The sequence below is a fragment of the Coffea eugenioides genome, chromosome 6 (genome assembly GCF_003713205.1).
Source record: "Coffea eugenioides isolate CCC68of chromosome 6, Ceug_1.0, whole genome shotgun sequence".
NCBI classification, from domain to species: domain Eukaryota; kingdom Viridiplantae; phylum Streptophyta; class Magnoliopsida; order Gentianales; family Rubiaceae; genus Coffea; species Coffea eugenioides.
The window spans coordinates 43302387-43319562 of record NC_040040.1 but is presented as its reverse complement, the minus strand read 5'-3'; the positions used below and the strand labels follow the sequence as shown (position 1 = coordinate 43319562).

At 35.5% G+C, this 17176-nt stretch overlaps 1 protein-coding gene across 2 annotated transcripts; it reads right to left on the bottom strand.

Annotated features, from left to right (window-relative positions):
• Positions 1-1194: 1194 nt before the first annotated feature.
• LOC113773088 (protein yippee-like At3g11230) lies at positions 1195-5255 on the bottom strand. 2 transcript variants are annotated; one of them, XM_027317620.1, is made up of 6 exons: positions 5171-5255; positions 4791-4894; positions 2462-2505; positions 1857-1965; positions 1725-1780; positions 1230-1646 (listed from the first exon to the last, which is right to left on the bottom strand). In XM_027317620.1, exons 2-6 carry the CDS (start codon positions 4884-4886, stop codon positions 1562-1564), a joined length of 390 nt encoding a protein of 129 aa, XP_027173421.1. In that variant the 5' UTR covers positions 4887-4894; positions 5171-5255; the 3' UTR covers positions 1230-1561. The 2 variants fall into 2 exon arrangements, with proteins under 2 accessions (XP_027173422.1, XP_027173421.1); XM_027317621.1 differs by lacking the exon at positions 5171-5255 and having other exon boundaries at positions 1195-1646; positions 4791-5132.
• Positions 5256-17176: the final 11921 nt, after the last annotated feature.

Below are 17176 nucleotides of genomic sequence, written 5' to 3'. Positions count from 1 at the left end.
CTTCTAGTGAGAGTTTTAGTCTCTCCTAAACTATCTTAATAAGAGTTTTATTTAGTTTTGTTTCTTTACTTTTCCAGATCTTGAAATTTTTTTAGATCTATATGTTAGATCTACAATTTCTTCAGTCTTCTCATCAGATCTCACTTTCAATATTGAGCTTGAACCAGTTGGATAACAGATCTGAGGAAATATTTCAGATTTGGATCAATCTCGGCAGATCTCACCATCTTTATTAGACCTTACAACTGTTGATTAGCAGATCTGACGATTACAGCATGCACAAAGAGAGCTGCAACGACTTATTCTATGATGAAATGTTTTTCAAATTTATGGTACTTTTTAGATCTATTCTTAATTTCTCAAATCTTATGTATTTGTTAAATTGCAAATCTATAATTTTAGTGCATGTTTATCTGCCATCAGGATAACAATGTATCTCAATTGTGCTGGACGATTTCCAGTAATCCTTGAATGAAATATGTTTTATTATAAAAAAAAAGTACTCAACAAATAATTCAAGTATGTAGACCTTAGGATGAAAATTGGAAAAGTTCAGGTATTTGGTACCATCAATATTCGATTTTTCAACATTTAAATAGTAAAATACAACTAGTGAAAATCTAATGCATCCTGTCACAATTATTTCCAACAATTAAATGACATGATGATAGTGAAACCTAGTATTTTCTTCATGCATGACTGATTCTTTGAAAACACCAAGGGGAGAGGTCCAACAAGAACAGTCACGGTTGAGATCTCCGCACTTGGGTTTGTTTGGATTGAGCATTATTTTCTCAATTTTATTTGCTTATTATCATTATAATTTCCAATACACCTTTTTATCTTCCCAATTACCTTTTTATCTCACATACATCACATCACAAAAAGTGTTACAGTAAAAATATTCCAAATAACTTACAATCCAAACAAACCCTATAGAAAGAAAATGACATTCCTCTTTCCAAAGTAAGGAACTGCAGGATCGTCATTAACAAACTCCAGGGTAAACGCACCAGCAAAGTAATGCAAGTAAAAATGATAAATAGAAAAGAGTTGTTTTTTCAAAACAAAAAAATAAAAAATAAAAAATTAAGAATCAGTGTACAACAATTGGTCTCATTATTTATTTAAAAAAATTGCAAGATTAGAGGGAAAAAAATAGAAATTAGCTCTCAATTTCATGCAAAAGACAAGTAAATCAATCTGTGCAGTATTCTTTCACAAAAATATAAGAGAATGCTGAGCTGATTTTTTTGGTATAACTGGCCTTTCTAAGCAGGCTTTCCCACCAATAGAAACTTTCAATGGTATTGGGCAGTTGCAAAGACTGCTATAGCAACCATCAATTTTTCAATTACAAATTCAACTAGAAATGGAAAAAATTGAGAACAATGATTTACCGTCTGCTGGTTACATTGAGCACTAGACGCAAAACTGCAGTAAAAGAAGGCAGAATATGTACGGTTGAATATAGTCTAATTGATTTTTCAAGATGCTATGATGATATTTAGGAGTCATCTTTAAGATGTCAGGATGCTAACTAGAAAAGCTTGCAAGTTAATCAACCATCATCTGTATCACTTTCCAAAAACTGACCATCTTGGCTGAAGACATAGGGACTTCCATCAGGACCCAACACCTTAAACCTAATCAAGCAAGAAACAGCAAACACTTTAAGTACTAAATACAAACGTTAATATATAACCACAGAACTAACTCGATACCTTTCAAGGATATATTTTCCTTCCTTGTACTTTTGGCTCTTTTCAAAAGCAGATTCCTGACATTTAACGAAAAGATATAAGCAATAGTATAGAGAAACAATAAATTGCACAAATGAGTGCTCATGAACTCACATATTTCCACCCAACAAGCGAGCCACAACCCACACAGAATATGTCAACCACAGTGTGCATCCCAGTCATCATCATCCGCTCTTCTTTCTCGCCAATGGTCACATTCACACTGTTAAGCAATGGAAAGTATGTTGTCATGATTGCCAGGATAATCTGAATTACAATTTTGAGGCATCAGGCATGATATGATTGTTCTTGCAAGGAATTGAGCCATAAACACAACCAAAGTGGGAAACGTGCATTCATACATTTCAGAAAAAAAGAAGAAGCCCCAGTGCACCTCAAAATCAAACATATCCTGTAATGATACTGAAATATATTCGGCTATTACAAGAGAAGAGAGGAAAGGGTAACTGATATACAGAAAACAATGAGCAAAATGCTAGTTTAGAAGTGGAAGATAATATCAAGTTTTATGAGCAGACAGACATACTGGCACTCCAGTCCTTAAGAATCATGGAAATGTATAAGCAAGTACTCATGCATCAATAGCTCCAATTTCAACAGTTGACCAGATCTATCCCACAGCCCAGTGGCAGCTCATCGCAAATCAGGTCCATAATTTGAATCAAGTGCTTAAGGGCACTAAAGATGAGGACACTTACGCCTTGTCAAAGAGATAAGCCTTCCCATGTTTGGAGTGAAAAGACTGGAAAGACCAGCAAACAATGAGTTAGTGTAAAGGACCAGAAATCTAACATAAAGATACTAGGAGGCATAAGTTGAAATAAAACAAGATAGCCAAGGTACTTTGGATTAGCCCTGTGTTCTATAACTTCAGATAGCAGACAAAGTTCAACCTAGGAGAGACCATATTAGTCCCGAAAATGTTCCATATTATCCTGAGCATGGAACCTTAGTGTACTTATAAAGCACAAGTAAACAAGGCATGACAAGCACTCGAGCTTCAGCCTAATATCAAACCAGAACTCTTAAATATCTGGCTACAAGGAAACTAGTAGCTATTAGTTATTAGTTCAATACCTTCAGTCAACTCAACTACAACTAGTAGCTGTCTGAACCACCTTTTCATGGAGATGAGTCTCATGGAACTTAAAAGGCAAGGTTGACTCACAGAAAGGAGCCAAGAAGTGCTAGCCAGATCTGAATAGAAGCCGGCAGCATTATATTCATGAATAATTTGATTTGGCGTATCATTTTTGATCTTATATGTCAAGACATTTCAAGACAAAAAAAGCTACTAAATGAAGCCATGGAATGTAGATAATGCACAACCTAGGTAAGTGAGTCATGGAGTGAAAGCAAGTGCGAGGATCCAATAGCAGTAACCATTTTAAAGAAACAAATGGTAGTGATTGTCTGGCACATCGAACATTTATGGCCTCAGGGTTGTATAATTACATCATAGCAACTTGACACTCTATTTTCATTTCTTTTGTTTCCCTTCAGATGCAAAATGCAGACATCTTGTTTTATTCTTGCGAAACATTAAAACTATACCGCAGACAGGTTTCAAATAATTTGGAAGTACAAAGTCAGCACTTATATAAATTGGATCAAGAAATCTCTTCCCATATTTTCCTTCACTCACAATCTGACGAACAAAAGACGCAGAAGAAGTCAAGGAAACCAGAAACTAATTTTGAACTTTTTCGTTATAAGAAGGAATTCATGTTGCCACACAAACACACATTTCCAAATCAGTTCTGGTGAGATGGGACCTGGGGTGTGGGTCACACATAGATTGGTATATAGAAAGGGGCACACACTCAGAGAGAGAGAGAGAGAGAGAGAGAGAGAGAGAGAGATTTCAAAGCCTCAAGCATTTGACTTTCTCCCAAGTTCATAGTACTGTTTAAGAAATTTCCATAACGCGACTAACAAGTAAGAGCATAAAAGCACAAATTCAGAAATCATTAGCCCCAAAACAAAATATATGATTTTCCAATCACCATAAATCTTAATATCGATTTAATATCCAACCCATCATTTAGAGAGTGTGAAACAGTTCGCTGCATGTTCAGTATTCAATGCAACAATGGAAGACTAAAAATACTACAATTATCAACCATTCACCTGAAAACAAATTATCAGCATACAAAAGTAACCGCGGTTATAGGTCGTTATTAAAGCTTAAGCCTGTGCATGGAAGCAAAAGCCTCAATGCTATGTTGCACAAATACAAAACTGTGGTGAATAACCATTCACACAAAACCCGCCTCAGGCCCTTGACTTATATTTGTAGAGAAAATATAAGCCAGGGCACAACAAAACCAACTCAAATAACACCAGAATGTGGAACCACAAACTAAATTGGATATCCTGAAATCAAACCAGCCAGTTTACTTAATGGTATCTCATCTGGGGACAAATGAACATAAGACGAGAATAGAAGGATAAAACCATAGCCCTATTACTGCCGCTTGGAAAGCACAGCATCAAACTCCAAATTCAATTGAAGACGAATCAAAATTATGAGTCCAATTTAACCCTTTACAAAATGAAATTTAAGCTGCCAAACATAGCTTAAAGAAATTCACTCCTCAACACAGAATAAAAAGGACCGTCTAAATCTGTAATTGACATGTCTTTTTAGCTTTTTTCTTTTCATTTTTATTTCGTTAGATGTGAAGTTCTGTTACACGTTAGCAACATACATTCTTGTATGTAAAAGATTGACAAGGATAAAAATCGGCCAGAAAATAATGAGGGATGTATATACCATTTCCTTTTCACCAATAAATGAAGCAACAAAAAGCCAAGAAAATAAAATGAAAAACCCACAACTTAATACAATTAATCTTTTCAATTCCTCTCAGCAGATCCCTCCATTCACATTTCTGATCATCCACCAAAAATTAAAGAAAAGAAAATACCAATATAGCACTAGTTACTAATAAGATACATAGCTAAACATTCATAGCTCTATACAAATGATGAGAGAGAGAGAGAGAGAGAGAGAGGGATAAAGACCCTGGAGATGAGGTCATCAGTAAGAGCAAGATGGGCATGACAGTGCTTGCAACTGTAGTGGTTTCCTTCCAGATTGGTCAAGAATAGCCTTCCCATACTTCTACCTGAAAAACAACAGAACCCCTACCAAAAAATTAACAATACACTGATTGCTTATTCAAGGAGGAGGAAAAAAACAAAGGCAAGCCTAATCGAGTAAAGGGTCGGAAATGAAAAGAATGGAATGAAATCTGAAGGATCACTAATTAGCATGAGTTGACTGATCAAAGGCAAAACAAAGTCCAGAAGACGCCATGAATGAAATGCAAGAAATCAGTTACAAACAAAAAAAATGAAACGGACGATGAAGTCGATGACAGAGATGATGATTATGATCTCACCTGATCAGCAGCGGTTAAGAAGTGAAGGCCGAAGGGGGTTTAGGGGCGTGTCGTATATCACACCATTTTGAGTCGAGCCCTGTTGTATTTGGCGTATTTATATGTACGAGTATTTGGGAGAGAAATACAGATAGCTCGGGTAAAATGCTTGATATGTCCCTCAGATTTTGGATTTTGAGGTTTTTGTCCCTCACTTTTAGAATATGGCATTTGTGGATTTACACCTCTCATAAAAGCGAAACACACCAATTTGGTCCCTAGCTCCCATCTTCATCACATTTTCACTTGAAAACCCACTACATTTATCGAAGCAAAAGGGTAAAAAATGACTTGACCCATTCGATGAAATGGGGGTTATAGACGTAAGCCTTATATATAAATTGATACTAGTGCTTTTGGCACATCGTAGGTGTGTGCTTATTTCAGGAAAATGTATGATTATCTTTTTCATATTAAGTTATATATCACGGTAGATATATATATATATATATGTAGTTATCTAAAAAATCTAGTTACTACTTAGAGGAAATTATTGTATTTAAAAATATCATGGAGGCGATGTGAGGATATTAATGTGAGGGAGTTGTAATTTAATGTCAAAGAGATAACTTTTCGTTTATTATGGAGATTTTTTTCTAGAACATATTGGGATCAATTTGCCTTATAATTATAAATAAATAAATAAAAAAACCCCACGTTTGGCATGCAAGAATGGTTTGGAAAAGAAAGGCCTTTCCAACTTGTTCATTCCATTCCAAGTTTGGTATGGATCATATGAGTGATGAACCTCTTTCCTTTTGAAATGCTCATTCCAACTTCTTCCTAGAATCGTATTTTTTGGAAATCTTGGGAAGGTTCTTTCCAACTTTATCCTAAAATGCGCAAATTAACAGGATGTCAAGTTTATCTTTATAAATCCTTTTACTCTACCACCATATCTCAGAATATTGATGAGCTCAAATAATAGTTAAATGTAATTTTTCTTGTGTTTAAAATAAATTTTTTCTTTTTTAGTAGTAAACAAATATTTTTAGATGCTTTATTCTTTGATTTTTGAGCAATTTTGTGAATTTTTTAATTTTATATAAAAATAAAAAAAATTTTAAAAATATATTATATTTGTTTGGCTTCATCTAATTTATATGTTATTTTGCTAATTAATTAATTATATTACTAGAAGATGTAAAATTTTAACATAAAAATCTATGTGCTAGAATGAATTAAATATTACAATTAAAATTTTTTAATATCAATCATCAATAATTTGAAAGCAAAAATGTTAAAACTCCACGTAAATAAACAAATAACATAGTATAACAAATAAAAAAAAATGTTATGTCCCCTAAACTAATCTAGAGCAATTAAGTCAAATTTGTATTAATCGTATTCTGTTTTGATATTTAAATATGGATTATACCAAATACTGGAAAATAAATGAACATTCTATTTTGATTTGTGTGCCAAATACTAGAATGATAAAATTTTCTTCCACCCATTTTGGGTACAAAAAGATATTCTGAGTGGAAAGATCTTCCCATTTTGGCCATTCCTACATACTAAACAAGGTGTAAGGATAGATTAGAAATTTTAAAAAGTGATACTGTGTGTTTGCACCATATAGCATTACTCTCCTTTTCTGTATTGTATAGATATATGATTCAAGTGCACATATAGTTTTGACCTTTATATGTATAGGTTTGCTATATGCATGATACCTCAAATAGCTAAAATGTGTTGTAAAATTTGATATCCTTTATGTGAGGACCCGAATTTTTATTTTCTTACTTTTATTTTATTTTATTTTACTGGTTTATTTAATTATTTATTTACCCGTTTACTCCGAATAATTTATTTCATCCATTTTAAATCCATTTGCATGGAACAATGTCTCATTTATATTTTTAAAACGTTTCGTTAGCGAATTTAATTTTTTTGCTGCTCGTTTAATGAGAAATAGTGAATGCACGTTTTTCGAGACAATTTTGATCCTAGAGTACATTAATCTTGGAGAATTAAAGATGATTAATAGTAGACTAAGAAAAGTTATCTGAGGGATTAGAGGTGAGTGAATTAAATTAAACTCAATTAGGAGCACTAATTGCTCACTAATCGATTGTTGACTTTTGGGCACCAAGAACACCTTTATGTCATTCTTCTTGTCACACCATCAAATCATCCACCTACCACCCAAAACCCTTCTTCCTCCTCTCTCCCTTGGCCGACTCCCACTCCCTCATTTCTCCTCAAAAATTTCAGCTCCCTTGTCTTCCATTTTCCTCTAAGAAAATTCTCCAAATTTGTTTCTTTCTTTGGTTCTTCATACAAGCTTGGAAGGTAACTTGATCAAGGAAGAAACTTTGGTGATTCAAGAGCTTATACTAGTGATTGTTCTTCATTCTTGGAAGCAAAGGTAATCCTCCAAGTTCTCATTTTTTTTCCTCTCAACTATTAATAGTAAGTTAGTTTAGCTAGTTAGTTGTTGGGTTGTTGATGGGTTCACTAGAACCTTGACATTAGGTAGAGGACTTGAGATGACTTTATAGGTAGAGGCCTTGAGGATTATTATGTGTTTACTTGCTTGTTTGATGCTTATTTTGAGAAGATATGACTTAGTTTTAGATGGAAAGTTGGAAAAGAAAACTAGAAGATGAAAGTTGCTTGCTATCCGAATTTTGGCTTGTTGAAACCCTCATGTTAATTTTGAATTTTGATATTATTTTGGTGCTATAATGTTTGTTATATGATGGTGTTTATGTGTGTTAAATATTTCCCAAAAAAATTTTACAATTGGTTGAGTTAAAGTAGGGTTTAAGTGAGAAAGAAATCTGGAAAATTTTCTGACTAGGAGCACCGACTAGTGTTCACGTTTTGGGTCATAATCTTTTGTTTGGGAGTTGAAATCAAGTGCGTTTATGGCATCCGAAACTAGAAATGCACCTCCAAATTCATTTCCTATGAGCCATAGTGAACAGGCAAAGATGATTGAATTTCCTCACTATTCTCATCCGAGAAACCAGCCTAGCTGCAGTTTGTAGCTCAATTTCGCCTATCTTGCAAAACGAATTTTAAGACAGTTTCTTCTAATGAATTGTAGCCTTTTGAATCTAGTTTTCAACGCCACAAACCACGCTAAATTTTGAGTTGTGTAGTTTTAGTTATGATCAGATTTTGAAACTCTGTCAAGCCTTCAAAACTGGAAATTTGGTAAACAGGTTCCAAAATTCAGTTTTCTTAAAACTGTCATATCTTGGTATAGAAAGGTCCAAATTGAGTTTCATTTATTTCATTTGAAACTATATTTGAAGTCCTATTAGTGGTATAAATTTCAAGGGTTGATTCCACTTCTACGAATTTTGCCGAATTTCCAAATTTTACTGAAATTGCAAGCCTGTTTTGCTCTGTCCTATCTAGAATAGTGATTTTTGAGCTAAAATTTGAATAATTTCAGATTGGAGTCTGAGAAAAGTGTCTTCTAGAGAGTTTTAGTGCTTTGAGTCTAGTTTCCAACGGTATAAAGTTTCCAATTTTTGGACTTCCGAAATTCGAGATACGATTTTTCCAATTAGTGTCGTACCAAACTGAAAATTTTCTGATTTTAAACAAAGTACTCTCTTAAGCACTCTTAACCTTCCTTTGAGATTGTTGATCCGTTTTAGGACTAATTTCATGGTTGGACACAAGATTCCTTTAGAACTTTAAACCTTCATTTTGAATCTTGGTTTCAAATGATTAAACCTCTCTTAATGCATTTTCTTGGTTGTTCAACTTCCTTGGTTGATAGCACCTCTTTTCATATTTGAAAAATGAACTTCAATCCCTAGTTTTATACCCTCGATTTCCATGAGTTTGAACTTTTAAAAGGGAGCGTTTTAACAAGAATAATCTTTGAAGAATTTCACTAGTTTATACTTGAATTTTTGGAACCTTTAATTTTGACATTTGCTATGAAAATGAGTGGAGTTTTGGATGAATTTTAACTCCATTAGTTTGGAAAATGTGAACGTTCTTTATATATTAACTTTTGGGACATGAAATTAGAAGTTTTAGGAGATGAAAACTATCTACCTTTTTCTCAATTTTCGTACCGAAAGTGGAAATGGTACTTTCTTTTGGAATTAAGATTACGTACCATGACTTGAATAAAAAATTATCTTTGAGCTCTCTTTGAGCATTATTTCAATGACTTAGCGAGAAAAACTCTTTTAACTTGACTCGAACTTGTGACCTTGAGAGTGGATAGCGAGAAAATGTTTTTCTTCTTAATCTTGGTCGAGTACCTAGGTAATCGTGAATATGCATGTCTCAGGTGGTCAGGAGGATGCTGAAGAGCTCGTCTGACTTCTCGCTTTGCTCTTGTTTGCCTTGACTTTCGGTAAGTGTCAAGTGTATGTTCAATGCTAATGTGATTGAATTGATATTTGTACAAGTGCTATATGATACGTGAACTTGCCGAGGCGAGGTTGTACTTTATCTCCCTCGTCCTCTCTTTCTTGTGATTGAATGATACTTGTTAAATGAATACATGACTTGCACTTGTACTTGAAATGTTTTAACTCGTGAGCACTGAGCGGCTAGATGTATCACACCCTATTTGGGTGGGAGGTACCGCTCATCCTGACTCAGTACTATGAATGATTTTAAGTTTATTGGAGTGTTGTCTCATCGACTAATCATGCTGGTGGGGACGCTCCAATCCATTGGCCAATCTTGTGACTCGAGCCAGCAAGTGCTTGGTCGAAAAGTTTAGTGAACCTTGGGAAATAATATAGTTTGATCTTTTGAGATCTCGCTAGGCATACTCGAATAGTATCGCCGTCACATGAATGTTTGGTTACGGATTCGAGTGGGTGCTATGTTGGTTGGAGGTAGTAAGTGGAGCGCTACGGTCCCATTACCACATGAGTTAACGGAGGGTCAACCCTAAATGGCTTGAATGGGTCGAGAAGTGGAAATAACTCCTGAGAGCTCCCGTATCCTTCCATATGTGTTATTTCCAACTTGTGCACTTAAATGAAATGTTATGGTTAAAAGTTGTTTAAAGCATGTTATTTGATTGATTGGTGTTACTTGTTTGCCTGCTTATTTTCTTGACCTCACTGAGCGTTCGTTCATCCCTTTAAATTTGTTTTCCTTAATAGGTTTTGGAGGTGGATTGAAGGTTCTAAACTAGCGACTTGGTGCATGCTAGTATACCTTTTGTATGAACTTTTGATGGCTCTTTAAGTGTAATTTTGTTATTGTTGTTTGGTGGATTGTAATCGTAACTTTTAGTTTAGAAGTTGTGGCTTGTATATTTGAAGTACTTCTTAATGAAGTCGGTGGTTGTTTTGTGACTCTTTATTAAGTTTGAACGAGTGAGTGAGTCCCAACGAGAGTTTGGCAGGCATCCCGCTGATACCCTAGGGTTCGCCCTAGAGAGAGGTGGGGGCATCACAGTTGGTATCAGAGCGCTAGATTTGAAATATCTGAAATAGGGTTAGGAGTTCTTAGTCGTGAACTTTTGGTCATAGAAACCCGTGGTAGACCTTAGGTTAAATTTTTAAATGGTATCAGTGAATATAAGGGCCTAACCTTTAGTTGTGGGTTATTTGTAGGATATGGACAGCAGCAGTGATGATGATAGGGTTGAGGGGGCTCTCCCCGTGATCCCGTATCGCCTGGTTGGAGGTGGACCCCTTCTGCGATACTCACCTACTAGGAGGGGTAGGTTGTGTCCATGCCGAGCGAGATTCTCTTGTCCTAACCGCTTGGTGTTAGAAGTAGCTGAGGAGTGGAGGCAGTTGATTCGTGACCTTAGGATAGCACTGGCTGAGAGAGAGGAGATGGAGGCCACTATGGAGGCCCAGACTGGCCGGATCCAGGAGTTAGAGGTTAGAGTACTAGAGGAGTGTCAGAGGGATGACGCCTCCCATGCTCAGTATCAGGAGACCGAGGGGGCGCCTTATTCGGATTGTCCAGGATGCAGGGAACCACGTGGATGGTATTATGGCCGAATATGAGACTATGACCAACTGTCTAAAGGAGGCATTGCTTGATGATATACCTGGGGAGGCCGCACTTGTTGTGGAGGTGGAGGTTGCACTGATAGAGAAGGACCCCGAGGAGGACCCTTCTGAGGCTGTAGGGTCTTCTAATTCGGTCCACCTGTATTAGAGACCTCTTGATCTTTTGACTTTTATTCAGGAATTAAAAGGGGTGAATCTCGCTGTGAGGCGTTTTGTATTTTGTGCTTGTACCCTGTATTTTGAGGCACTTGAATGCCTATGTCCTATATTTGATATCACTGACTCGTTGTATGCACTCTTAACATGTGACATGATTTCTAATCTATGTAAATATCTATACTTTGGTTTTAAAGTGTTCTTGCAATCTGTACTTATTTTTAAACTTCTACACTTATTTTTCTCTTTTATTATACGTTTAGAATATTGCTATATGGATCGACAAAGACGTGGAAGGGGGCATGAACGTGGGTTTCAGCAACCCCACACTCCCGAGAGAGGTGAGGGATTTGCAACTGGTCTAAACCAAAATTCTAGGAATGAAGAGGGTGACCAAGTGGTTATGGCCATTAACCGCATAACCGATGTTCTTGAGTGTTTAGTTGAGCGCCAAGTCCCTGAACCAGCAAACCAACCTAGGAACCAAGAAAAGGGTGAGAATAGAGCTTTAGAGCGTTTCTTGAAATTGGCCCCAACTAGATTTCATGGAGGGTTTGATCTCCAGATAGCCGAGAATTGATTAGAAAGGATGGTGGAAATTTTTGATACTTTAGACTATGCCGAGGAAAGGTAAGTTAATTTTGCCGTTTTTCAGTTTGAAGGACCAACCCGCTCGTGGTGGAATGTTGTTAGGGCGAAGTTGGAAAGAGAACAAACCCCCTGGATTTGGGCAAATTTTGAGAAGGAATTTAATGCCAAATTCCTTCCTCCTATGATACAAGAAAAGAAGGAGGATGACTTTATTAAGTTGAAACAAGGGTTACTAAATGTGGCCGAATAGGAGGAGCGGTTCACTAAACTTTTCAAATTTGCTCCTGAGTTTATAGTCATAGACCGAAAAGGATAATGAGGTTTATTTAGAGATTAAATGTAGAAATCCAAGAGTCCCTAACCGCTGCCCAAATCACGACTTTCACGGATGCTTTGGAGAAGGCACAGAAGGTAGAAAATGCTAAATCCCAATCCAGAGCTTTTCACTCTAGAAAGAAGACTAACACAAGTAACACCCCTGGATCATCCGAGAAATCTATCCAACCCCTTAAAATGAGAAGAGGAGGTGGAAGAGTGAGAATACCTGAAAAATCAATAGGAACTCCATCAAGGGGAGCCCCGTCGAAAGAAAATCAGGGTGGACAAGGTCAGCAAAAAGGGAGTCTTCAAATTAGTCCGGCTGTGACCTCTCGTGTGATTTGTGGATATTGTAACAAGTCTAACCACACTGAGACCGAGTGTTGGAGGAAGTAAGGAAAATGTCTGATCTGTGGGAGCGCCGAGTACCAAATTTCGAGTTGCCTTAATGCCTCTAAGGAAGGAGGAAATACCCCCCAACCTGTTAGGTCTGCTTCAAAGCAGTCAAGTGCCGGAGGAAGCCGACCGAAAGTGCCAACTAGGATTTACGCCTTAGACAATCAGCAAATTCCTAATCCAATTGAAGTGGTGGAATGTACGATTCCTATTTTTCATCGCTTGGATAGAATTTTAATTGATTCCGGAACAATCCATTTTTTTGTAGATCCTAATTTTATGAAGGGTATAGATGTAAAGTGTGATTTCTTACCTTTTGATTTAGAAGTTAAGACTCCTACGGGGAACCAATGCCTGTTTGCTAATAAAGTTTATAGGAATTATGAGATTTTGGTTGGTGAGAGAAGATTGTTGATGGATTTAATGAGTCTAGCAATTAAGGGTATGATGTGATACTTGGGATGGATTGGTTAGTTCGGTACCATACTCAATTGGATTGTAAGATGAAACTAGTAGAGTTGCACATTCCTGGGGAAGCAACTTTGAAATTAGATATGAGAGGTAGACTAGTATCGTCTGCTTTAATCTCAGGGATTCGAGTTAGGAAATTGTTGAGTAGTGGAGTTAAAGGATATCTAGTTTTTCTTATCAATACTGTGACGCCCCCACTTCTCACTAAGGTGAACCAAAAGGTATCCGCGGGACGCTTGCCTAACTCTCGCCAGGACTTAAACAATTTACGTTCAAATTTATAACGGTACTAGACATCACATCCAAATAATATAAATGCAATTAGTGCGGAAGCGTTCAAACTTAACAATATTTAACAATTACCCAATCCATACAACGGGTTTCCATAATACATCCCAAAATATACCGTAATCACTGTAGACACCAAATTTTTGCCAAATTTTTGTCAAATTTTATGTTTTCTTGAATATTTTCTATTTGATAAGTCATTTATTTTCCTGCATTTTTAAGTATATTTTGTCTCATTTGTGTAGATTTAACTTAAAAAAAAAGGAAAAGAAAAGTAAAAATCAAAAATCAAAAATAAAAAAAAATCAAAAATCAAAAATCACAAATCAAAATCAATTATTACTAAGCTTACACATTTCATCATTTTCCCCACCAAATACACTTAACCCATTTTTACACTCCATTCTCACGGGCCTTTCTTCTCATTTTGGTGAAAAATCCATCATGTTATCTCAGAGATCCATCTTGTCATTTTGGGAGAAGATCATCATTTTGGCCAACCTAATACACCACCCTCAATTAACTCTCTCGACCCTTTCTTTCTTTTGGTCTCCAGACAAGAACAAGAGAAAAAGGAGGACACAACAAAAAAACTCTCCACTCCTCACTCTCTCCTTCTCTCGGACTGGGGCAGAAAAAAAAGAAAATCGAAAAAAAAAATATTCCCAATCCCTCTCGGTTCTTCTCTCCTTTTCCCCCTCTCAATCTCACACACACACGTACTAGCAAGTCAAGCATATCAAAGAGAGGGCAGCTATCAGTCAAGGCTGGGAAACTTCATCAAAAAAGCTTCAACTGAAAGATTTCCATATTTATTGAGGTATAGTTTTAGTTTTTGTTATATTAAATCAATGCCTCATTGTTTAGTTTTCTTTCGTTTCTGCTGGCTGCCTTGCATTGTTGTTGTTGTATGGTTAAAAAATTGGGAAATGGCATGAACTAGATTGAGGAAAAGGAAATGTTCTTATGCATGCATATTAACCGTTTGAAAAAATGCCAAGAAGAAAAATCGGATTAAAATGCTAATTTCGTACATGTATTGTTGTTAAAATGAATAATCATGACTAGTTAAGGGTTTGGGGAGGTTGTTTGATTAAGTTTTGTGTCATTTTTGTAGCATAAAAGGCAACAAAAATAAATAAATTTCAGGGGATGTTTTGCTTTATTTTAGCCTTCTTATGTTGTTTTCTTGTCAAAATAAAATCATATTTGTATTGTAGGAGTTGTAAGGGTGTTGTAGTATAATTTTCATAATTTTTGGTGAAAGATAGGGTGATTGGAAAAAATAAAAACTGGACTGTTTTTTGACATTTTGGCCACTTTAGGGTCAATTTTTGTTAAAACTAAGCCCAAAAAATGGAATCTACACGAAAAATGGAGTAGGGAGGTGCATTTTGAGAAATTTTGGCCACCGGATAGGTCGTCGGCGACCGGCGGTCCGGCGGCCATGGCCGCTAGCTGAAGCTGAAGCTTCAGTTGGCTGAAGAAGAAAGAAGAAACAACAGAAAGAAGAAGGTGAGGAAGAAGAAAGAAAAGAAAAGAAAGAAAAAAAAAAAGGGAATTGGGCTAATGTTTATTTTTCTGATGGGCCAAGAGTTAGTTTTAGTTGGGTTTTGTTTTATTTCTTTTGGGTTTCGGTTGGGCTAGAAGGTCAGAGCCCATGCCTTTATTTTGGTTGGGTTTGAGTAATAGAAGACTGGTTGGCCTGTGTGTTTTGGCTTGGACTTTCGGCTGGGCTTAGGTAGTTTTCGGCCCAAAGAAATAAATAATGGCCCAGTGGCCTGTTTTCCCCTGATCTTTGGAGTAGTTTTACTATGGCCCAGAACATTTTAAATTTATTTCACCTAGGTCCTTAATTTAATTTCACATTGGTCCCTGAACTTTATCTTTCATTTAATTTTGGCCCCTAAACTTTGGAAAAATTATATTTTTAACCCCAAAAGTCTTTCAGTTTTTGCAATTTAATCCCTGGTGAATTTTGACTCTCTTTATTATAATTGTTTCTTTTCTTTAATAGCTAATTATATTACTTTTGAGTATATTTAACTTGTAATTTTAGATGTTCTTAAATTTCTTTACATTTGACATGTTAAGGTTAATTTAGTATTTTTATCATTATTATTATTTTCAATTAAATTGGTGCCATGATTCTTTTGTTCATTTTGAGTATAAATAGGGTAATTTGATTCCGTTTAGTCACCACTTCAAAAGGGAGGTACCCCATTATTATTATTTCAATGTCAATTACGTACTCTTATGTGCTCATACGTGTTCCTATGTGTTTATATATTTTTTATATGCTTTGTTTATTTGATTTGAATGTTCATTTAAATTTTATTATGTTTGTTTAGTTAATTTTATAATTATTTGAGAGGCATTTAAATACCTCAAAAAAAATGTAATAGATAGGATAATTAGATTTGTTTTATTTTATTTCCCCTTTTAGATTGTAGTTAGGCGCTCCCCGATGTAATAGATAGGTTGTGTGCTTATGTGGCTTATGTGTTACGTGCCTTACCCGCTTTCCTTAGGATTTTTGCATCTAAATATTATGCTTATGTGTTACGTGCTACGTGCTCTTATGTGTTTATTTGTTTTAATTTATGCCTACTTGTCTTATTATGTATTAAAAATGCATGACGTCACCACACTAGTCCAATGCTAGTTGTGACTTTTCCCCTCCGCTTACTTGCTAGTCCAACGCTAGTAAGGATTTTTAGAAATGGGTTAGTCCAACGCTAGACCCTTAAATTGTTCATGCGTTAGATTCATCTTTGTGTGATATTCATTACATATTCATGCATATTTTTATTTTTAGGATCTTTCCTCATTTGCATGATATTCCCTATTATTTTCCCCCTATCTTCTATATGTGTTAATTATATCATTTAGAATTGCATCTCATTCAAGAAATTGTAGAATAAATTAGTTCATTTGCTTGTTCATATTAGGAGAATTATTTTTGAACATGGAAATGGGCGATTATAACTTTTTAGTTTAAATACCCATTAATCCTTGTATAAGAAAATTATATCACGAGTTTTTGTTTCCCGTACCCTTTATGTTGCATTCTTTTTTTTTCTTCGATCACTTATATCTATGTATATAATTTAATTTCTTTTCTTTTCTTTTCATCATTTGCATACTCGTGACACTTTCAAGGAATTATTTTGGCCTTCGCAATTAATGCGATTGGTTCAATTAAACCCTTGAATGAACATTTTGGCCCTTTCGATATTTTTATAAATTTAGATTTGCATCCATGTAGGAAACATCCAAATGTGATAAAATTAAGGGTTAGATTAGGAAAATTAAGGGTTAGATTAGGAAAATTTTGACTAAATCTCGCAACTAGTTTTAATTAGATTGAAAGGGTGCCTTAGATTTGAGTTAATCGAACTTTTGCCTTCCCTTTTTTCAACCGTGACTCCCGAACCCATTTTCTCTTGTTTTTCAAAGACCTAGAGTTGTTAAAAATGGTTTTATTTTATTTTATTTTGTCAAAAATCTTTTTTGGGGTGACTTGGTACACCCAAACTCAATACCAAGTGGTGACTCCTCTTTTTCTTGAAAACCCTTTTTAGACTAAATATTTGGATCCAAATTGTCGCATTTTTTTAAAGTCCCATTCTAGGTCCTTTTTCACCTATTTTTAAATAAAATCACATCCCTTGTAAACACCATTTTTTGTAAAAATCTTTTATTTTTCCATCGTGAAAAATGGGGCGCGACAACTTGGCGACTCCACTGGGGAGTTAGAGAGTCCAAGCATTTGGTTTAA

What these genes read in the sequence shown, in the direction of transcription:
- LOC113773088 (XM_027317620.1), bottom strand. Translation starts at nt 4,886, where the DNA reads ATGGGAAGGCTATTCTTGACCAATCTGGAAGGAAACCACTACAGTTGC. An exon ending in CTGATGACCTCATCTCCAGG is followed by an intron (nt 2,506 to 4,790) that starts GTCTTTATCCCT and finishes TGGTCTTTCCAG; the next exon opens with TCTTTTCACTCCAAACATGG. An exon ending in GCTTATCTCTTTGACAAGGC is followed by an intron (nt 1,966 to 2,461) that starts GTAAGTGTCCTC and finishes ATTGCTTAACAG; the next exon opens with TGTGAATGTGACCATTGGCG.